The following is a 22,771-nucleotide window of genomic DNA, read 5'->3' on the forward strand; positions in this document are numbered from 1 at the left end:
GAAAGCACCAAGTAACTATTCATTCTTCCATCTTGAGACACATTCCTAACCGAGTTCAAAGGCCTGAAAAAACATGCCCTAGCTACATGTCTGCACACCTTCAGAAGGGCTTTTCCCTTCTATCAGAGCTTGCTAGGGAAAAGTTTCTTACAGGGAAGAACTAAGTCTATTTGAGAGTTTTGTTTTATTTTTAAGAACTCTTAAACCGTTTAAAGTATTCGAGTCTGTCTGGCATATAAATTGACCGGCTATGTTAACCCATTTAAGGACAACTTCCCCATTTGTGTTGAAATGCAAGTGTCTATACTCAGTGAGCAGACGCAGACACCACTTCTTCACCCTCTGCTCCCTCTGAGAAGCAGGATTTGGAAAAGGAAGAGGGATGATTTGAGGCTGCTTGGCTTTCATCACTGTTCATTGTTTTGTTTCATCTGCCTCTGTTTTCATCTCAAACTGATAACATAGATGCAAATCACACACAGCTATGCACCCATATCAAGATACCCAAGGAATTCAAGAACATTCTGCATCACTTTCCCCAGATGATAAGGAAGTCAACGAAATCCAAGATTATTTCCAAAACACTGATGGTAGAACAAATATTAACTTTCAATGACAAAAATATTTACAGTTTCCAACCTACAGCTTCCTAAGCACACTAGATTCCTCTTCATACATTTTGTTTTGCTGTTTCTCTGAAATCTGAATGCCATTATGAGTAAAATATGGAAATAAAAACAGTTACTAAACAATATGTCAGCCCAACGACAGTTGTCATCTACTTGTATGGAGCCAGCACAGTGAAACAGTGGGAGCAAGCAGAAGAGAGCCAAAGGAGACTGAGGTGACACCTCCCTTTTCAGTAACCCATGCTGCTGAAATTTGCCCAGACATCTTGCAGGGCTAAGCCCTGGGTGTGCTAGCCAACCTACTGTTAGAAACTCCTTAAACACAGACAGTAGGTAGTAGCTTTCCTTTTGTTTTTGATGGTTTTCAGCACATGTATGTGTTGGAAATGCTAATATATACATATATATTAAAAACAAACAAACACACACACACACACACACAACCACATCCTGCAATGCAGAAAACCCAAAGGGGATCACGTGCTAAAAGCACCGTAACAGAGCAAAGCAGGTAGGAATGTAACTGTGCCTGTACTTTGCAAAGAAGTCAAGAAGAGAACTAGAGTAAAAGCAGCAGGTTAAAGAAAGGCCATTTTCCCCCACTTTAACAAAGCAGTTGCTACCTGTCCTTTTATCCTCCTAAAGATTTAAATTCCTGGCTTTCTTTTTCACCAGACAGAAATGGTTCCATTTGAATTGACCACTGCAGAAAAATGGCCACTGCTCGTACCCCTTCACACAGCCATCACACAGGCTGCCATTCCCACCAAAACAAGCCATACATTCATACCTGACTGACTCTGCCAGTCACTTCAAACCCTCTGGGTAAAAGCCCAGCTGTCCCATCCCCTTCCAGGAGTGTGAAGCTGGGCTCCCTGCTCTTGGTCACTTCCATGCAATACAACTGCACTACAAAAGGAAAATCCTAATGGGGGAGGAAGTGAAAGAAAATAATAAAGTGAGAGAATATCCTCTGGGCCTCAACTGACTACACAACTTGTTAGTTTATTTCCTCATTATTCCATAACATCTTGCTCCTTAAATACTACAGCATGCTGTTTGGAAGTAACAAGTAATTCAGAGGTTGTGACCAGGAACTGCAGTAGGGGACTCAGCACAAAGTTTACTGAGGAAATGAATACGAATCTGTTCAGCCAACACCTTCAGCTTTTACCTGCAGGAGTCAGAAACAGACTGGCAGCTGTCATTTCAGCACAAAGATCACACTTTGTTTCTCTGGGTATTGCCATTACAGAACAAGCATCATAAAAAAGCAGCTTGTGCCTTGTCAGGGAAGTAGACTGCAAGCCCTACGACTCAGTAGGTGCAGGCACAGCGAAGCCATTCTGTGGCACCTGAATCTTCTCCAGGGAAGCGAGGACTTTTATTTCCCGTTTTCAGTTTTAGTTATGAAGACACATCACATGCATCACTGCTGACACTGATCCCTGAACACCTTGTCCACCACTTGCATAGTAATCATCAAACTAAACTGAGGAGTTACTGGAAGATCACAGAGACTCCTTGCTCTAATGATTCTCAGGGTGCATCAGCAAAGTGAGTAAAGGTTATTTACACCTGGGCACCAGCACAGCCCTGGTGTGCAGTGCACACAGAGGGCTGCCAAGCCCTGAATTTGTCTCTGAAGCTGAGAAGTCTCCTGTCACTTGTTCCCTGCTCTCTAAGGGTTAGCATTTCCTTCTCTAACACTGCAATCTTCTCCACAAAATGAAGGCCAGCTCTGCTGAAGATGAATTACCACGCCGTGCTTTAATCTACAAGATTCCCTCACTGATACACATCAGCTGTCAGTCTGGATGTCTTTGTGCATCTCTCATACACAGCACAGGGCACAGGAAGTTCGAACTGAATCAAGTCACAGCTTCAGCCACAGCATTTGGAGCTCCCCACCTCCCTTCCACTTCTCTGCTGTCACTTACACATTGACAAAGAGCAAGACTCCAGCTGAGATATGGAGTAAGAGGAGCAATGTACTCAATCTTCTACCTCCTGCCTGCACTTCCTGAAGTTTACTGTCTCCAACAAGACACATCTCCACAGCTCGGGGCACAGGGTTCAAACACGGATGTTACTAGTGTCATCCAAACATCCAGTCTCTTCAAAAGAGACTGAAGGAAGGCTGGGCTTGTTTGGTATTTTAAGTCTACAAATCAGCAAAATAAGGGTAGTGGGTTACAGATACCCAACTGACACAGGCTGGGGCAGGAGAAACTCCTACCCTAACTGGCTTAGTCTCCTCCACTCCACATGTTTGAGGTTTGTACTCTTTCAGGGAACAATGCCAGGGAAGGAAAGCTCCTGTGCACAGACTAGCTATGTATTTTATTGACTGGCAAAGGCAGCTTATGGAGTTCCTGCCCCATAGTTATGTCTTAACAAATATTTGTGCACCATGCTGGAAGCCAGACTGCTGTACTGGACAATAAGCAAGGCTGACAGACAATCCACTTTTTTCTGTTCACACTGACTCCATATTTTAGAGAAAGATCATCCAATGCTTAGGTATGGCAGTGGGTTACAAACACCTGACCTACACAGACCAGGGGAGGGGGAGAAGAAATACAGCCCATTAAAGCTGTATGTGCTCCCAGACTGACATTCCTACATTTTATAACGCTTGTCACCAGAGAGCTCAAACACACACACATCACCAGCTCCACTGGCTGGGTAGTGCACAACGCAATTCCCTTCTTCCTGAAGCGTATCTTATTTGAAAATTTAACAGGTCATTTCCTCCCAGCTTCCAAAACCCCAGACTTTTACCACAGCTGACAAAACCTACAGAGGCAAATCTTCGGTCACACACCGCGGGAAGGGCACCTTCCTGACAGCTCACGTGCCTGACACCAAATCTTCTAACTGGGCTCCCAAATTATTACAAGCAGTTGAACACAAACAAACTTCCACTGTCTCGCTCACCTGATCAAAAACTGCTCTGAAGAAAATACACTTTACAATTACCCAAGGTTAAATCACTAATAACAGTCTTCACAGAACATGACCTAGATATGTCAAACATGATCAGAGAGAGATATCTCAAGACATCTTTTAGTTAAGAGTGCCAGGCTTATTTAAATCCCCTTTATCTGTTCACACCTTGGCTTTTGTTCTATCTCCCTCCACTCCTGTAAGCAGAGAGTGAAGCTGTTAAATTTGAGAATCTTTTAAAGTTATGTACATCTCTTCTTTACCACCTCTGTCTCATGTATCCACCAAAACATTGATCATCACAATCACCATTAATAAACCCCATAGAATGCTGGAAAAAGTGAGCGATGCTATTCGCTTTGACGAGCAGACACCCGCACACATCAGACTGCACAGATGATCAAAAGCCAGCTTGTAGCATTCCAACAAATGGCAAATTCAGATGTATTTGTTAATACTTATTTATTTGTGTTGCAGCTCTTACCACAAAATGAAAAGCAGAAGATTTGCTGCAATAAGCCACAAGTATTTTGCCATTTGAAATTTTCTCTTACAAGCTGTTCTTTGAATTAAATGGTTTTAAGCGAATCCATAATTACTAATTCATAAGACAAACAGTGAAACTAATGAACCTCATTTTTAATCAAATTTATACCTGTCCAAGCAGTAGAGCATAAAGAACAAAATACTGCTGTTTAAAATCCTGTGTGAGTATAGTTCTCTTTTCATAGTATGTATTTTATAAAGGCAAGTGGGTTCAGTATTAAAATTCACTCATTCTTATTGGTCTTTTACTTAATTCAGGTTCCTACCTGGAGTTCACTGCTGTGGCTGTCACAGGGATGCTAGAAGACAAAGGATTTCAGGAAGAGCTGGTGGCAAATTCTGCTTACCTTACTGTGCACATCATCCTGTTTAAGCTCAGCAGAATATCCAAACAAGAAGTAAGGAACACACAGAAAACACAGAAGTAAAAAAAACTCCAGAAAACTGCAGTACCACACAGAACGAGTACCTCTGGAATAAACCCTCTGCACACCTGAGATCACAGTATCACCAAGGTTGGAAGAGACCTCAAAGATCATCGAGTCCAACCTGTTGCCACAGACCTCATGACTAGACCAGGGCACCAAGTGCCACATCCAGTCCCCTCCTGAACACCTCCAGGGATGGTGACTCCACCACCTCCCTGGGCAGCACATTCTCCGCATTTCTCTGTACCCACCCTCAAACTTTCACAAACATCCCAGTTCACTACAGATCACAAACATCATTCCCTCACTCACATCATCATACCACGGCTTGTGTGCCCCCAAAGAATTGCTGCCTCAGTTCCATCTCCTTCCCACACCAGTTTCTACAACCATGCCCCAGCCTATCCCTCTAATTCCATGTTATCTATGTCAGTATTTCCAGTCTCTCCTCTAGCAACAACACAGCTCCATGAACAGCATTTTCCCCTCTTTTCCCTCCTACCTCTTAAGGCTGCTGTATTTCAGAACTGTCAGCCAGTCACATTAACTAGTTTTCAATCAAACTTGGTAGAGAGGTTAAATCTAGTATCAGATCAATTCTGGAAAAGAGTATCTAATTTCTCTTCCCTACCACTGGACACCAAAACCACCCCCCTTCCCTCACACACGAGCTGCTCTACAGTTACTGCAACTTCTTCAAAAGAATATTCAATACATTTTGCTTTCATTACTTGCACCCATACATTTATAAAGTCATGAAAATTACATTCCTAAGGACTACCAAATCTTCAGCTACTATAAAGCATTCCTGAAACAACATACTGAAGATATCTGTCAAATAACATTGCCACTCCACAGCTGCTTGCTGTATTGCCTTTAAGAGCTGTAATTCCCTATTTACCAGTGCTATCCTGGAGCAACTACGATCTCTCCGCGGCTGCTAGTGAAAACTAAGCATCATCACTGCCCTTTCATTTTCAAATGTAAACCATGATCAGAAAGCAGTTTAAACACTCATTAAATATAAAATCTTTGTGCTACAGAAGTCCAGAGAGGACTTCATCATCAACTGAATTGGTTTCTAAATCATGCCGTGCCAATTTCATGACAGAAAAACCAAAGTCCCAAGAAACCTACCATTAGAATCAAGGTGGGGAAATAATCAATAAGACAACTAAGTGTAGCTAGATTAAAGGAAATGATCTACTGTGTGAATTTAAAAAAAAAAAGAAAAGAAAAAAAAGCCAATAAACACTCATAAAAGCTAAAAGTCATGAATTATAAGCTTGTGACCTTGTTAAACAGGAGAACTGCAAACACACAGGTATGTGGGGACACAGGCTCCATTCTGGCAAATCAATAGAATAGAATAGAATAGAATAGAATAGAATAGAATAGAATAGAATAGAATAGAATAGAATAGAATAGAATAGAATAGAATAGAGCAGACCAGACCAGGTTGGAAGAGACCTTCGAGACCATCATGTCCAACCTATCATCCAACACCATCTAATCAACCAAACCATGCAACCAAGCACCCTGTCAAGTCTCCTCCTGAACACCTCCAGTGATGGTGACTCCACCACCTCCCCAGGCAGCCCATTCCAATGGGCAATCACTCTCTCTGTGTAAAACTTCCTCCTGACCTCCAGCCTAAACCTCCCCTGGCGCAGCTTGAAACTGTGTCCTCTTGTTCTGGTGCTGGTTGCCTGGGAGAAGAGACCAACCTCTGCCTGTCTACAACCCCCCTTAAGGTAGTTGTAGAGAGCAATAAGGTCACCCCTGAGTCTCCTCTTCTCCAGGCTAAGCAACCCCAGCTCCCTCAGCCTCTCCTCATAGGGCTTGTGTTCCAAGCCCCTCACCAACTTTGTTGCCCTTCTCTGGACATGCTCCAGCAAGTCAACATCCTTCCTAAACTGAGGATATGTATGAGGATAGGTATGGATAAAAACCTGGTGTGTGCATAGAGTAAGAAATATGCTGTTTTCTCTGCAGTCATACACATAAAGCACGGAAACCTTTTAGAACTTTCCACTATTTAGCTTGGTGCTGACCCAAAACTACAGAAACTTCTGTTATTTCAGTTCTGGAAACAACCTCCCCCCAAAACCTTATTTTCATTGTACATGTCTCATGTTGGCATTTGCTGTGCTTCAGTTGTTCCACCATTTAAACTGAGGAAATGAAACCAAATCCTGAAAACTATTAGAGAAACAAAAGAACAACCAGTGTCCAAAAAAAGAGAGAAAACTACAAAAAAACACCCACCCAGGTGTATTATACAAGAATTACATGAGGCATTTTCTGTTTCCCATCATGTATTGTCATGACATCCAAACAAATGGTCAGCTCTTAGTAGTGCTTTGCTCTAACCAGAACCAGACACAAGACACAACAAGAGGATAGATGCCATTGAACCCATTCCCACTGCACTGATTCCCGCTGTACTGTGTTCTGTTTTCTTACAGCACCAAAAAAGACCCAACCACCCCTGCCCTGGGTAAATCAGCATCATTAAGACTGTGAGTGTGCCAAGCTACTTCTTGGTCCCACTCCACATATTCTAGTCAGTGTTATTAGTGCTGGCTTTCAACAGTTCTCAGACTCATCAACCAAATGGAAATGAGGCAGGGGAATAATGGCTTCACTTTGAAGCTTCCGAGATCAAAGCCACATACCTGGATTCCTGCAACTACCCTACTACAGCTTCTCCTGCTTTGTCAGAGACAACAGCTAATAGTTTCCTTTCTGGAGTATTTTTTGACTATATACTCAGAACAAAAGCTATTAATAGTCAATCTTCATAACCCCTGCTTGTTTTAGGAGGCTTCCTTTATCACAACAGTCCCAAAAGCAGAATCTACAGCACATCCACAATATCTGCTCAACTGTTGTACTGGGTTTGCATGGCAAGGGTTTTATACAGGGGTGGCTTCTATGAGAAGCTGCCAGAAGTTTCCCCATGTCCAACAGAGCCAATGCCAGCCAGCTTCAAGATGAAGCCACCACTAAGCCAAGGCCAAGCCCATCAGAGACAGTGATAGCACCTCTGGGATAACATATTTAGAAAGACGGGAAAAAAATATCCAAGCAACTTCAGCCAGGGAAAGGAGTGGAATATATGAGAGAAACAACCCTGCAGACACCAAGGCCAGGGAAGAAAGAGGGGCAGGAGGTGTTCCAGATGCCAGAGAAGATATTTCCATGCTACCTGTGGTTCACCAAGACCATGGTGAGGCAGGTTGTCCCCCTGCAACCCATGGAGGTCCACAGTGAAACAGCTGGATACACCCAAAGGAGGCTACAACCCCATGGGAACATACACATGCTGCAGCAGGCTCCAGGCAGGACTTGTGGACCCAAGGAGAGAGGATCCCATGCTGGAGCAGGAAAGGATGGTGAGAAGTTCTTCCCCTGGGAAACAAGTGGCAGAGACAGCACTTAATGAGCTGACCACAAGCATTCCCCTATCCACATGTGCTGCACTGGTGGAGAGTAGGTGTAGAAGTTGGGAGTGATGTTGAATTCAGGAAGAATGGAGGGGTGGGGGGAAGGTGCTTTGAGATTTGGGTTTACTTCTCATTATCCTACTTCGCTTTCACAGAATCAACCAGATTAGAAGAGACCTCCAAGATCATCAAGTCCCCCCGCACAGCTTGAAACTGTGTCCTCTTGTTCTGTCACAGGCTGCATGCGAGAAGAGACCAACCCCCACCGGGCTACAACCACCCTTCAGGTAGCCGTCGGCAGCAATAAGGTCTTCCTTGATCCTCCTTTTCTCCAGGCTAAACAACCCCAGCTCCCCCAGCCACTCCTCATAGAGCTTGTGCTCCAGACCCTCCACCAGCTTTGTTGCCCTTCTCTGGACATATTCCAGCAACTCAACCTCTTTCTTGAATTGAGGGGCCAGAACTGGACACAGTACTTAAGGTGTGGTCTAACCAGTGCTGAGTACAGGAGAAGAATCTCCATGTCTTGGGCTGGTGTTTCCCAGCAGTATTTGGCATTTGTGGCAACATGACCTCCCAGTTAGAGCACAAGTCCACTCATCAGAGGCACCAAGCACCAGAGTTGCCAGCTAGATGAGGCACGCACAGCAGCATCCAGTTTCCTGAAGAAGAGAGAAGCATTTGGGCAGGGAAGCACACAAGACAGCACTGGAACTGCTGCATTTCTAACAGGAGGAGAGAAGAGAGGCAGAAAGGCAGGGCAAGGAGACAGCCAAGAACATTGACAGGGAAGGCAGTGGGATTGGAGAACACAGACGAATGCTGTGGGTGCAAGAGAAATGGTAAATAAAATCGGGAAAACCATGTGATTACTTCAGCTAGGATCTTTAACGTTAGAAGAAATAACTACACTGGAATGAGGTTCAAAGTGTAATGCCTGAGCCAACTGGAAGTGGCTGAAGGGGAGCAGGGAAGAGGAGAGGAGTTAGCTAGCTTGCAGCAACAATCATTTTACCCATTAGCAGATGAACATCAACATTTGGGGTCCTTGTCCTGTAGTCTGGAACAGCAGACAATTCCAGAATGGCTAAAAGAAGAGTTATACAGATAGTTTTGGCCACTGGGATGGGGTGGAAGGCTGCTCTATGGAGAGGCATAAAAATAACAAAAGTGCTTTGCCACTTCAGAGATTAAAATTGTAAACAATAGCCCATGAAAGATGTGAGGAGCAAAGACAGGGTACTTAAAGCAGCCTTCCCCAGCCCTTGTTCTGACACATGCAGCCTCACCTCTCCCTTCCCAGGTCCCAATGCTCTCTCCTCTCTGCCATACCTTAAAACATACCAAGTAGTTTCTCCTTCCTCTTCCACAGTGCTGTGACATCAGCAGGAGAAACAAGCACAGCAGCCAGAGCCTAAGCAGCCTCACTGCCAGGAGGAACAGGGGGAAGCCGGCCAAGGCTGAGGCCACACAGCCCGCTGAGCTGCTTGTTGGGAAGGGCATGCACAGCTTCAGGAAGCTGCAGCACCCTCACTGCACAGGGAGCCTTCAGGAGAGCGGTTTAGCTGAAGGTGCTCAACAGCTTTTTCAGGCATGTGCAAACAGACACTTGCAGGCCCATAATCACTCACCTCCAGGCAGATCTTCTCAAACACAGCATGAGGTACAACCTACACCCGCCAAATGCCCTGCCAAACCTAAGTTCTACTTCCAAAGCAAAAAAGGTATCAGGACATGCAATTTTTAAAATGTCTAACATGGACAAAATGTTGCTGTGGTTTTACCTTAACATGTTCAACAAGAGATGGGATAGCTGGGCTGAATTTTTTGAGGGAAGTTTCAGCTGATGGTAAGAAATCTAGCCTGGGAACAAGGAGTCTGAAGGGTTAATGCCTGAGAAAGCTACAAGCAACAGAGCTTTACAGTGGGAAGGAAAAAGCAACAGCCATGGCTACAAACTCCCCATATAATTATAGCCTGCCTCTTCTCCTGCCTCCCAGAAGAAGCTGTGCTTGCTCAGTCCGATCCTAATTTGGGGAAGTAACTGACTTCAAACAGCAATTACTCTGCCAGGCACCACCTTTCACAACACTGCCCTGAAAAACATCTGCATAACATTTTCAGTGTGTTCCTACATCAGGTCTTCCACATGCTGATCCTGAACAGCACAACCACAGCAGGTATCTACCTACCACCACGAGGGAGAACATTGCCAGAGCTTCTATGTCAAAGACGACGCAGAGGATCAATTGGAGAACTTGTCTACAGAAAAAGGAAACAGTGCATTTGGGAAAACCCTGTGTATGTGAACAGTTATGACACTGCTCCCCCAGATCTGCATTCCTCAGACACATTGATTATTTATCCACGTGCTGACATGGGTTTTCCTCCACACTTGCTCCCTCAACCTTAGCACACAACAAGGAGAAAGAAAAGTGATACTTCCAGCAATGTGACTACTAGCACGACACGCTGTATCCACTGGCCAAAGTCCACTCTGCAAAGTTCAGAACACGAAGCTGCCATGGGCAGAGTGGATTCCCAGGGTGGCAAGAAGCATTTTGAGGACAGTCTAGACAGGCTCTTGCAAGCATATCCCAGAACAGAGAATGGGTGTGGCAGTGTATCCTGGTCACAGACCAGGAGTTGTGACAGCCAGCACGCTCTAGTTAAGATACCCACTAAAAGAACCATTTCCTACCAGTTATAATTCAAATCACACCACCAACATCTTCACTGATCTTAAACCTTACCACAAATCTGACAGGAACCTGGCATTCCCAGATCACATCAGAGTAACACTTAATACAGCACTGCTCTAACAGAGAAGAGCAGCAAGCAGAAAATGTGAAGATTGGTTTGCTTTTACTCAGATTGTAAGAATGGAGAATGTACAAAAATGGTGAACCAGACCTCACAGTAAGACCAGCCATCACCACTCCCTTGGGTGGCAGAAACAAGCAATAAAAACTAAGTTTCTTTACACTGACAATATAAACAATAGTACGAGACTCCTCTCCTAACAACACTGCTCATGTTCGTAGTAACTACACAAAGTATTGTGATTGCTGCTGCTTAAGGGTGTAGAGAACTTAATTGGTCAGAACGGTCCTCAAGCTTCCCCAAGAGAACTTGCACAGGCATGAGCTCTAGACAACCTGTGTTTGTTCTGTGCTGCGTGAAGTTCTCACATAGCAGAAACGTCACATTACCTGCAACAATGTTCTTACTCGACTTACACACCTGTAACCAACCTGCAGCGGCCTGGCACAAGTTTTTCCCAAATTCAAAATGAAAAGTTCCAAGGAAAAAGGGAACACACCTGTCAATCCCAAAGACACAGCTCATACAGGCTGTTCCTCACACAGTTTGTAACTGCTGCAAGAGATTCTCAGTACCAACTGCAACACAAGTAACAGAACCCTCTGCAGCTTCTGAAGCCCATTTTCAAATTGAAAGCACATTTACCACAGGCCAGTGAGGTAGGTATCATTAGCTGTGTTTTGCACATGGGAAAGCACGATCTGGATGACTTCACTCTTGGCCAGAACAGTGATTCCTGACCAAACCAGGATTATAACAAGAGTTTCCCACTTTCAGCCCTACACTATAGCTAACTCACTTATGGTTTACCTGCCATGCACACTTTCATTTTTCGGAGTGAGATGTAGCAACATGGTAACCACATCGTCACATCTCTGCCTGGACAGGAGCACCCAGCAGTGCTTTAGCAGCATCCCAGGGCCAGAGGTGAGGGGCAGCAGCTGGGAGCCCCGCAAAGATGCTGAGCTCCTGGCTGCTTCTCCCACCAAAACATGCAGCAAGCATTAGGGAAACCGACCTGAGGCGTCACAAGTCGGGCTGCGGCACCTCACGAGGCCTCCCCTTCTGGCAGAGCTGCAGCTCCCCCGCCCCAGCCCCGGCTCACCTTCCCCGGCGGGCTCTTACACCTCCTCCCGCTGCTGGAAGCTGATGCTGGCGTAGGCGCTCAGGTCGTCGCTGGCATGGCCGTTCCCACGGGGCTGTCCCGAGGACTTCGCTGGCTGCTTCCCGCCGGCCTCGGCGGGAGGGTGGAGATGGCGGTGGCGGCGGTGGCTGAAGTCCTTCACCAGGTCCAGGTCGATATAGTTGAGACCGTTCTCTAGCGCGGGCTGCTCCCGGCGGGCCGCCTCCCCTGCGGCGGGCCGCAGCCAGACGTTCTCGAAGGAGGCCGAACTGTGTCGCTTCACGTCCTCGGCTCCCCCCGCGCCGCCGCACGGCAAAGCAGTCCCGGTCCCCCCACCGCCGCCGGCTGCCGGTCCACGGGCGGAGCTCGGCGTGGACGAGAAGGTTTCGGAACTGTGCCGGCGGCGTCCACCCTGAGGGTCGGCCCGCACCACCTTAGCGCTCTGATTGCGGCCGGGGCTGAGACTGACGCGGGTGAATGCGCTGCCCGCGCCGGGGCCCCCCAACAGGGAGGAGGAGCGCGGCGGGGCCGCCGATAGTTCGGCCGGCGGCCGCGGAATCTCCGGGGAGGCCACCGCCGTGGTCGCGGCCACCGGCGGGGGCTTGTCGGCATAGCCAAGCAAGACGGCGGGCGAGCAGAGAGCAGCGCCGCCGGCACAGTCCGGGCAGGAGCCCGCGGCCGCCCCCAGCTGCATCGCCACGTAGTCCCGCGAACTGGGGGCCGCACTTCGGCCGGGCCGTGTCGCGGAGCCGGCGGCCCGCGGGGGACCCAGCTCCATGTTCATGTACTCCTCGGCGGCCTCGCTGCCCAGCCCCAGGGCGGCCGAGGGAAAGGCCGGCTTATCGCCAGTGATGAACTCGATGTTGATGTACTCGCCGGGGCTCTTGGGCTCCGGGGGCAAGAGGAGCGGGGGCTGCTCCCGGGCCCGGGGCAGGGTGCTGGCTTTGGGGCCGCCCAGCGACAGCCGCGTCGGTCGTGCCAACCGGCCCTTGGTCTGCACAGCCGTATCCACCCTGCGCGGGAGGTGCGACTGTGGCAGGGGGCCAACCTCGGAGCCACCACCACTGCCACCACTGCCACCACCACCACCACCCAGGCTGTCACTGCTGGTCGACGAGGACGAGTCCTCGGCAGCATAAAGAAGGCGGCTAGATCCGAGTGCCATGCGGGGCTGGGGGCTGCCTTCCTCGCCAGCCATCACTGGCCCTCCACCGCCCCGCCGGTGCACGTGCTTGAAGGAGCGTGGCAGTGAGAAGTAGGAGTAGATGGGTTTGTGGTGGGCTGTGGTGGTCTCCTCGACGCCTGGCTGTCCTGCACCCCCAAAGTAACAGTCAGGTGGGGTGCTGGTGGTGGAACCGCTGGCTGGGGACATGTTTATGTAGTCGCTGCCGCTGCACGGGAGCTTCCCTTCATTGCTCTCTACTGAGAGTTTGGGGTGGTGGCCAGCACCATTTGTCCAGATCTTGCCATAGCCCGTTGAGCCACTGTCAGGTGAATAGCTGCCACTGGGGGACATCATCATGTAGCCATTAGAGTCCACCGTGGCTGGAGGGTGGCGGCCTCCCCTACCTGGGTTGATGATCTGTTGTGGGGCCGACACGCTCTTAGGGCTCATGGGCATGTAGTCACCACCCTTGGGGGGCTCCCCACCACTGGGCACAGGGGCAACGCCAGGTGACATGGGCATGTAGCCATCATCCGTGTGTGGTGCAGAGTTGGTTCGATGGTGACCACTGTCCAGGTGGTGCATCTCCAGACACTCCTCTGGGTAGGAGTGTGTGGGCACAAAGGCCGAATGCCGGTAGGAGGGGAGACGGTTGCTGCCACAGGGATAAGAAGGCAACATCTCCGTGTACTCCTCAATGGAGACCACTGAAGACTGTGAGGGTGTCTTCTGGTGGGAGATGGTGGGCGAAGTGCCTGCAGAGTGAGTCCTCTTCCTGAATGCCTTCTCCAGATCAGTCACCTCCTCACCACCACCTCGAGGGCAGCATGGCGTGCTAGGGTAGCGGGGCTGCTGCTGTGGGTGGCAGGTACGTGGGATAAAGTGGCCATTGGGGGCAGCAAGGCTGCTGCATGAGGAGGTGGCCTTCCCCCCCATGCATATATAGTTGAGCTCTTCATCACCCCTAGCTGGCGGGGTGTGTCCCAATGAATCCGGAGTCACACTGCGAAAAGAGCTACGAAAGTCACATGGGCTGGAACCGTACTCATCAGAAGAAATAAATCCACCATCACTAGGGGAGCCAGAAACTGATGCACTGGACCTTCGTGGAAACAGGCAGTCGGAGGTGGAACCATGGCCACTTGTGCTGCTGGAGGACAGACTAACTGGGCTGGTGGCTGAAGGAGAGCAGCGTGAGGAGGGCATAGGGATGGAGCGGCTGTGGTTGAGTGGAGGATGGAGCCTCGAGTTTCCCCGGTGCCTGTGTGAATGAGTCCGGTTGGCACTGGGACTTACTGGGCTACCATCCACAGAGGCAGGCCTCGACATTGTGCCTTCCCCATCACTCGATGCTCGCACCCGAAACGAGCTAGGTTTCCCACCCGTTCCTCCACCCCCAGCAGGAGAGGTGGCAGTGACACTCTCAGTTCTGGACCGGCGGCTGAGCCCCACTTGGCTGGGCGGAGGGTTGTTGACGTGGTGCCTGCTGCGAAGGGGCACAGAGATGGGGTTGGAACAGTTTGAGGAGGACTGGCTCTTGCTGCGGGGCCGGAACTCCTCACTCATGGCTCGCATAGCCTCCAGGATGGTTTCATGCATGTTCTGTGCCACCACAGAGTCATCCACCTGCATCCAGAACTCACCAGGCCCAGTGACGGCTGAGCGTCCCACCTCAATAAAGAAGAAGTTCTCAGAGTGACCACAGCGTCGGATATTGAGCAGCTGCAGCACCACAGCAGCCGCATCTGAATTCAGCTTCACAAAGCTGATGGTCTTGTTAGTCAGGCACAGGCGGTAGATGCCAATCAGGTTCTTTGTCTGGCCTAGGCCCTTAGGCTTCAGAATTACTTGCCAAACTTCTTTAAAAGCTGGGCCAGGGGCTACCTCACCATAGGTGTCCTCACCTGCTTCCCCCAGCCCAGAGTTGCTGCCTCCAAAGGTGACATCACTGTGGTGGTGGTGGTGATGGTGATGGAAGTGGTGGTGGCCCTTGGCCCTGTTGTGCAACTGCAGCAAAGCTTGGTACCAGCTCTCCTGTTCAGGCTCACTGTCAGCTGCAATGGCAAAGTGCTCGTCCTTGGTGTAGAGGGCCACCAGGTGCTTGTTCTTGGAGTCAGCGCGTTTGTTGATGTTAAAGCAGCTTTCCAGTGGGATGGAGCGCTTGGGGGCCCCTGACTTGTGTCTCCATTTCTTCTCATTCTCGTAATACTCCAGCCGGGCGGGTCCAGACTCGCTGGCTGCCCTCAGCACGAAAAAGCGTTTGTGCATGCTCTTGGGTTTGCGTAAGTAACCCACCTTTCTGACATCCGAGAAGAAGCCCTCGTTATTATCCGTAGGGCTGGCCATGGTGAGAGGCGGTGGAGCTGTTACTGCAGCCAGCAATCCGAGAGACCCCAATGCAGCCAAGCCAGCCGGAAAAAACAAGCACCTAAAATAAAATTCATGCAACAATTACAAAAGAAAAAAAAAAAGCAAAGCAAAATAGCTCAGGATCCGTTTGAGTGCGGGACGGGGGAGGGCCAGAAGCAGGGTGAAAGCAGCTGTTCAGAGGCAGCTTCCAGCACCGAATCAGAGTTTGCTTTGCTGTTTATGCCCAAATCGCCCTTAGATGGGGAAGCACGTCCTTAAACAGTCCAGTCCCGATCAGTCCAGACCAAAGTCCCGTCCCGAGAGCAGCCGCCGCAAAAGTAAATCGCATCTTCCTTCTTTCTCTCCCTGCGGGGCGAGGCTTGCCGGGCCGGGAGCGGGGCTGGGGGTTCCTCCTTCCCCGTCCCGAGTTCGCCTCGGCGAGAAGCGATTCCTGCTCCTTGATTAAATATCCTCGTGGGGGCGGAGGTTGTTTTGCAAAGTCCAGGGTTTGCACCCAAAACCGCACGTTGCTTTCTCCCCTTTCCTCAAAAAAGAGAATCTCAAAAAAAGCCGCCCGTAACACGACCCCCCCCCTCCCGTCCCCAAATATCAGCGCCGGGCTTGCTGCTGCTGCTCCCACTCGGCCGTGCGGAAGAGGCTGGCGACCCCATTCAGTCCCATCTCGTTAGGCGGAGAAAGTGCCGTCTCCCGACATGGCACAACCCAACAGCGGTGGAGGGGAGGGCAGCGGAGGGGAGCGGAGGCAGCCCGAGCGCCGGAGGAACATCCTCTCCTCCTCCTCCTCTTCATTCCAGGCGGCAGCGCCTCAGCGGCCGGCGGCGCGGCCCCCTCCCGTGCCCCAGCTCGGCAGGGCAGCGCCGACTCCCTCTCCGCCGGCTTCTTCACGGAGTTTCCCAGCGCCCCACAACCGAAACAGGCGGCGGGGGCCGCGCTCGCTACTCCAGCCCCCTCCGCCCGACGCCGCTCCGGTTCGCTCCAAGGAGAACAACACGTGACGGCGCCAGAGCGTGGACCATACCCGGAGCTGCCGCCGGGCTCCCGGCCAGCCCAGCGCAGCAGCCCCGAGCCCGCCCCACTGCTCCCCGCCCTCCCTCAGCGCGGCCGCGGGGGCCACCACCGCCGGGCCCAGCCCCGCCGCAGCGCACCGCCCGCCGGGGGACGCGCGGCCATTGGTGGTGCCGCCTGTCTGTCAGGGCGGCGGGGGGCGGTGCCCGGCTGGGCCCGAGCAGCGAGGCGTCGCAGCCGCCATTGAGCGGCGCCTTGTTTGGTACTGCCGCTGGCAGCTGCTGCGTGGCCCGGCAGGCAGCCTTCTCCCGTCCGTTCGCTCGCAGCCCTTTTTACCGGCCCTGCGCGGCGGAGCAGGCCCTAGTGTGGAGGAGCCGCCGCCATTAACCGCTATTCCTCCCTGCGGAGCTCCTCTCTCACGGCTCCGGCCGCTGGGGGCCGAGAGGATCGGTGTGCCGTCCCCTCCTTTCCCCGCCCGGTCGGGACTCATTTAGCCCCGCCGAAACCTCTTCCGGCTGAGACGTGGCCCGAAGCGGCGCGTCCCGGGTGAGGAGCGCGGGCTCTGCAGGGCTTTCATGGCAGGCGGTGGGTCATGGTCCCCGGGAGGGTCCTTCCCGCCTGGTGCCGTGCAAGTCCATCGTGTTTGCCGAAACACGGTATGCTGGATTACACGGAATATTCAACACGCTCGGGTGTTCCGCGGGGCGCAGCGTACCGTGCGCGGAACTTCAACCTTCCCGGGAGAAAACGGGACAAGTGTGGGCAGCCAAGGCTGCATATACATTGCTCAATGCTGCCATCTGCAGGACCGCTCCAAGCAAACCCAGGTGGTCTCGCGCATTTAGGAGAGGGAGTTGCTCCCGGGTTTCAACTTCTGGGGTGTTCTGTTTATTCTCTAGCCCCACTTTCTCTTGACTCTAGCTCTTCTTTCCAACGCAGGGAGCTGCTCAGATCCTTGTCCAGTTGTGTTTAATATCGCCACAGATACAGATCTCACAGCCTGCCTGGACAGCCTGCTCCAGTTTTTGACCACCATTGCAGTATGAAAGCTTTTTCTTGCATTTAAACACAATTCCCAGTACTTTGGTTTCTGCCCACTCCCCTTTGTACGGAGACAAGAGCCCCTGGCCTTCGGTCCCTCCCAGAACATCCATGCAGCTGTGCTCTGGCCCTTATTCCAAGGTTGATCTGATTGCGTATTTTATTTGCTTAAGCTCATTTGTAGTACTTACTTTTCTATCTTCAACAGTAAGGATGAAACTGGTGTAACTGCTCTTCTAGAAGCAGTGCAGTTGATTCTAGTTAAACCATTACTTAAGTAAACAAGTTGTTTGATTTCTCTATTAAAGTAATGGCAGGAGTATGATTACAGCAGACATGCAAAACAAAACAGATCTTACATCTCTGACTTTGGCTCCATCTGAGGCAAAGCAAAACCACACATGGAGTAACTCATTAGAATCTCCAAACGTATTTGTTAACAGCTTTATTCCACTTTAGTTCACTAACAAAACCCAGAGAAGTCTGAAGTCACCATTTCCACATCTCACAAGGCTGTTTTTGATAGTTTTCCATTTCATGTGAAAAATGTTTTCACTGGTATCAGCATTTAGGCACAGCACATACATGAATGAAATGAAATAGTTCTAGTGATCAGCTTTCACTTTAAAACTCACACTATTCATTCATACGGATCATTGGTTTGTCTGGTGTTGGGTGGTTTGGTTTTGTTGGGGTTTTTTTCCTGCCTCCCTTATGTGCCTGCCTTCATTTGTCTCTGTTTAAAGAAGCCAGAAAAGCAAGCAGTATTTCTCCATTTTCCATCAGGGACTCTCAACATCCTCCTGCAGCACCACTAAACCAACAGGAGCAAAGCAATGCTTTTTGGAGGATTCCCAGGCTACACTGATCAACTTCCAGCTCTGCAGCTACTACTTTTAGACTGTGATATGTCCAGAAAAGGTTTTGACACTTCACAGATTTTTTTCCCCCCATTTGTTAATTCTGTCTCCTTCACCACAGACAGTTGCCCAGAGCATGACTTTCAAAAGGGAAGCTACAGAACCTTTTATCCAATCTCTAATAACTTTTGTCTGAGCAGGGTTTAAAGCAGTGGTCTCAGGTAGATTTGACTGAGGAGGGAGTTAAGTCCACAGGGTTTGGTTTTATTTTTACTGTTGTGGCAAAGTCCACAGAGATATGAAAATGAAAGCCAAATGGCAGGGTTTGGCTGTAGTTACTGGTTGATAGCAAGTCGTGGCCTTGCTCAGTGTTAGCTTTGTTTCATCTTTTAGCTGTCACTGTGTTGAACCATGAATGACAGAGTAACATGCATGTTAGTGGTATTTAGCAATCACAGAAATAAAGCAGACAAGATGCTGATCCCATGGGTGAAAGCTTTCTGAGGTTCATTTTGCTGGAGAGGAGTACCCAGACCCAGGCTGTGCTGACCCATCTGCTACTACCACATGCCACTGTGGAGGGTTAACTGTACTTTGGGGTCCATGAGGCCAGAAGCTGCATATAGTGTGCAGCATAATCAGAGATCCTTCCTTGAGCTGCAAGGACACTGCCTTCTCTGCTTTTCGACTTGGGGGTGATTACTTCCAGGCAGGATGTGCTGCTGGTGTGTCATCATTACTGGTTTCTCAGGAATGAAGGAGTGAAAATGGCAACAGAGCAAAGGAGTAAGCAATGGCTTCTAGAGAAAAATGAGTAATATTGCATCTTTTCATAGAGTTTAGAGTTGAGCTTATCTACAGACCTGACTTACATCCAGCGATAGTGGATAAAGTTTAGTAATTATCAACCTTGGAACGCATGGACTCATTTCACAGGTTCCAGATGTATTTCAGGGTTTCTTGAGCTTTCCTTTGTGTGATAAGATCAAGCTGGCCTGCTGATCATAAATGGAACAGACTTCCTTGGTCTCTGCTCTGGTCCCTGGTTTTCTAGATGCTCTGGTAGTGAATTCAAGTGCAGGTGATTAACTGCAGTTTTTCAGAGACCCCTATTTAAACTTTAAAATCTGTGCATGTTAATTACTATGCTTTATGGGTTTTTTTGTCCCAGTTGCCTAAGAAATTTACTTGTGTTTGGAAAGGATTTGCAGTGTATCAAACACAGAATATATGGTGAGCGAGCATGCCTGCAAGTTCATACATCTTATGCAAAGGTAGGCAGGGAAAGGATTTAAATCCTATATTCACATTATTCAATTTTCTTCCTCCTTTTAGCACTCAAAATTTCCATGGCTGATCTCATACAATCCAGAAACACAACTCAATGGAACTCCATCAATAGAACTGGTGGAGGATTTAGTAATGGTCATAGAACCTTTTGGGTTGAAATATAAATGAGCAAGAAAATTAAATGGGAAGGAAAGTTAAGTTTATCTGCCTGCTTTAAACATTATTTCATAAACCTTAGCATGTGAGGTATTTTAGATTTGAGCAAACAAATCAGACACTAGTTGCACAGAGCCAGCAGTTCTGCCCTGTAAGATTGTTTTCAGTTATTACAGAACTGTACATAGATTAAATTACTGAGGTACCCATAGCTGGTTTAGGATGTGTCTAACATCTGCCACATTTAGAATAGACTGTGAAAAAATAATGGGGTTTGATTTTTGTCTTCAATCCTCCACCTGAGGTGTCTGAGTTAGAGAGGATTTAAGGACTAGCAAAAAAGAGGTCCAGGTTTTATCTTCCATGAGCAAAGCAGGCAACTTGAATGTGTGCTACTAAGAGCTGTTTACCAAACAAGAATGTACGTCTGTCCCTAAATCAACCTGTCAAACAGTGCCGCACATCTTTTGTTTCTAGCAAGTACTTTGACAAATTGCTCTTTAACAGATACTGGAACTTCTTTCCAAAATTAGTATTTTGAGATTTTGGGGAGCTTAATAAATAAATAACCTTTTCCCCACCCCACCCCCCCTGAGTAGCATCTGAAGTTTTTTCCTCCGATATAGACAGAAAGAAACATTTAACAATTGATGTGATTTAGGCAGAGTGAAAGAAGCCAGAAGAGCCCAGTATGGGGAAATATGGAGAATTCAGGATTATAAAATGGGGACAACTGGTAAATAGGTTGATTATATTTGATTTTCAGCCTTCCCTTCATGTAACCACAGCATAATCAGAAGATGTGCTGCTCAGTCCGGTGCAGCCAGGCAGGGTTGCACTTTTCACTTCATATCCTCTGTTTGAAGAAAGCCAAAGATAAAGGTCTAAAACTCCAAGGCTGAGTTGCAGAACTTATAGCTGAGATTGCATCATTCTATACATTTATTTTTCTTTTCCATGAGAAACTCCCTGCAGGAATCCTGTCTTGGTTTTCCTTTTCTCTGAGGGCTCTTACTTCAAGGACCGGATTTCAAGTAAATACAGAACACTTCCACTTACTTTCTCACTCAAGACCTCAACATTTGCACCAATTAGATTTATCTGCTGTTTAGATCACTTCTGTATTTGTTGTTTCATGCTACAAGTATTTACTGTTTCATGTCACAAGGACAAAACTAGTGTAAATACTGTGAAGTAAAATACTTGAGGTTATTCAGTCTATCTTGCACCCTATCATTTCCCTGTCAGCATTCAGAAAGCTGCCTCCAGACAGTCCTTCTGTGTCCATTTGCAGCTCCTCTGTTTTATTTCTCAGACAGAAATCTTTAAAGATAGAAAATTTTCCAATCTGAATATTTTTACCTAAAAGAAAACCTGAACACATTACTGAGGATATGTTGATTTCTGCAGATGACAATTCCTTTATGTCTTCCCCCTGTCAAAGGATTAAACTATAAACATGACTATAATTTCTAGACTGACTTGCCTGTTTCTTTTGCTTTTTCTAAGCACAGCACCTAGGAGACAAGAACAAATGCATGAATGAATTTTGTATTTCAGAGGGGGACAGGATACCTCTTGAGCTTTTTAAGCCTTTAAAAATTATTTAGCAGCAGTGACAGATGCAAGACTGACATCTCCACACAATAAACCCCCCCGTTTTATCCATGCTATCAGCAAGGCTCCAATTATTGCATGATTCTATAGCTATGCAGTTTTTCACTGAATTAATTCCTTCCTATAGAACAGTGATTAATAATCTCAGCTTCTGTTGTTTAAAACAGATGTTTCTGGCCACACAAAGATCAACTTAAATACATGAACAGAGGATAAATATCTTCTTGAGTCTGCAGAACAACCTGAAAACATTTAATGGAGAGGTCTGCTTCCCCTCAGTCATCTAAAAGGGTTGTCAAGTCTGGAATTGAAAGATAAGCTAAGAAGTTGCCCTCAGTAATTATTTCTATAGGGAGAATTCCAGCAGAAGCATCAAACTTTTGTTTTAACCTCCGTCCAAAGCTGTCCATATGGTGGGAAAAGTAATAAAAACATGCCAGAGGAATTTGTTCTCATTATGAAACTTTCATATTTAACTAACTGCAAACATCTTCTTTTAACTTTGGTTAAGCTGCTTTAGAATACTCACTTTCTTCTGTTACACAAGAGTGATGTAGCTGGAATAAACCATAGGTCCAGCTCCTCAGTATATATGTGCCTCAAGTTCTGTGTCCACATGCTGCAGTACAGCATAGCATCAACCAGCCATGGTCTTGTTCTACTTGAGTAGGAATCACTCTCACTGCCTTCATTTCCTGATAGAACTCTAAAACTCAGGTATGAAAAAGTATTATCTATGCCCTCCCTGTCAGGTGGACCTGGTAACCAGGTTGATGCTGTCATCAGTCACTTCAGAATGAGAACAAACCCTCAATAGGTGCCCTGTTCATGAGGATTAGAGCTGGTGAATTAGATTTCAATGTCTTCCTCTGCCATCAATTTGTAGATTTGCACAGAGCTTCTTGCCCCAACAGAGAAGCAACACAACATGGATGCCTACCCTGTGGTCTGTAAACCCTGTATTTATGACTGCTGCACATGAGACCTCAAAGAGAAAGTGTACCTCCATAAAATAGGTATATGCTTTGAAGTCTTATGACTTGCAGGTGAAATCTGTTTAGAAGTGCCAAACTTTCACCAAAAAGCAGAGGCCTGTCATGGGAACTGGGGAACTGCAGTTGGCTCTACGGCAGCAGCCTAACATAGCAAAGACTGGTTTTTAATTTGTGATAGCAGTTTTCCCCCAAAGCTGCATTCCTCAGAAATGAAGTGACCAGCTCCTGCATGAGCTCTTCAGAGAAGACAGAACTACCAGAACTTGTTGGCTTGAAACTACTCACCCAGATGAAATCAGAAGAATCACAAACACAGGCTTAAATG

At 48.1% G+C, this 22,771-nt stretch overlaps 1 protein-coding gene across 1 annotated transcript in view; it reads right to left on the bottom strand.

The window, feature by feature from the left end:
* Window positions 1-16,537, bottom strand: part of IRS1 (insulin receptor substrate 1) — a 52,901-nt gene extending 36,364 nt beyond the window's left edge. The window contains exon 1 of the mRNA XM_068145518.1: window positions 11,930-16,537. Within this exon, the coding sequence (XP_068001619.1) occupies window positions 11,946-15,458 (3,513 nt within the window). The 5' untranslated portion in view covers window positions 15,459-16,537 and the 3' untranslated portion in view covers window positions 11,930-11,945. The remainder of the gene's footprint in view (window positions 1-11,929) is intronic.
* Between the last annotated feature and the right edge of the window lie 6,234 nt (window positions 16,538-22,771).

Source organism: Melanerpes formicivorus, unplaced genomic scaffold (genome assembly GCF_026170545.1).
Source record: "Melanerpes formicivorus ecotype bairdi unplaced genomic scaffold, bMelFor1.0.p_v2 SCAF_12, whole genome shotgun sequence".
NCBI lineage: Eukaryota > Metazoa > Chordata > Aves > Piciformes > Picidae > Melanerpes > Melanerpes formicivorus.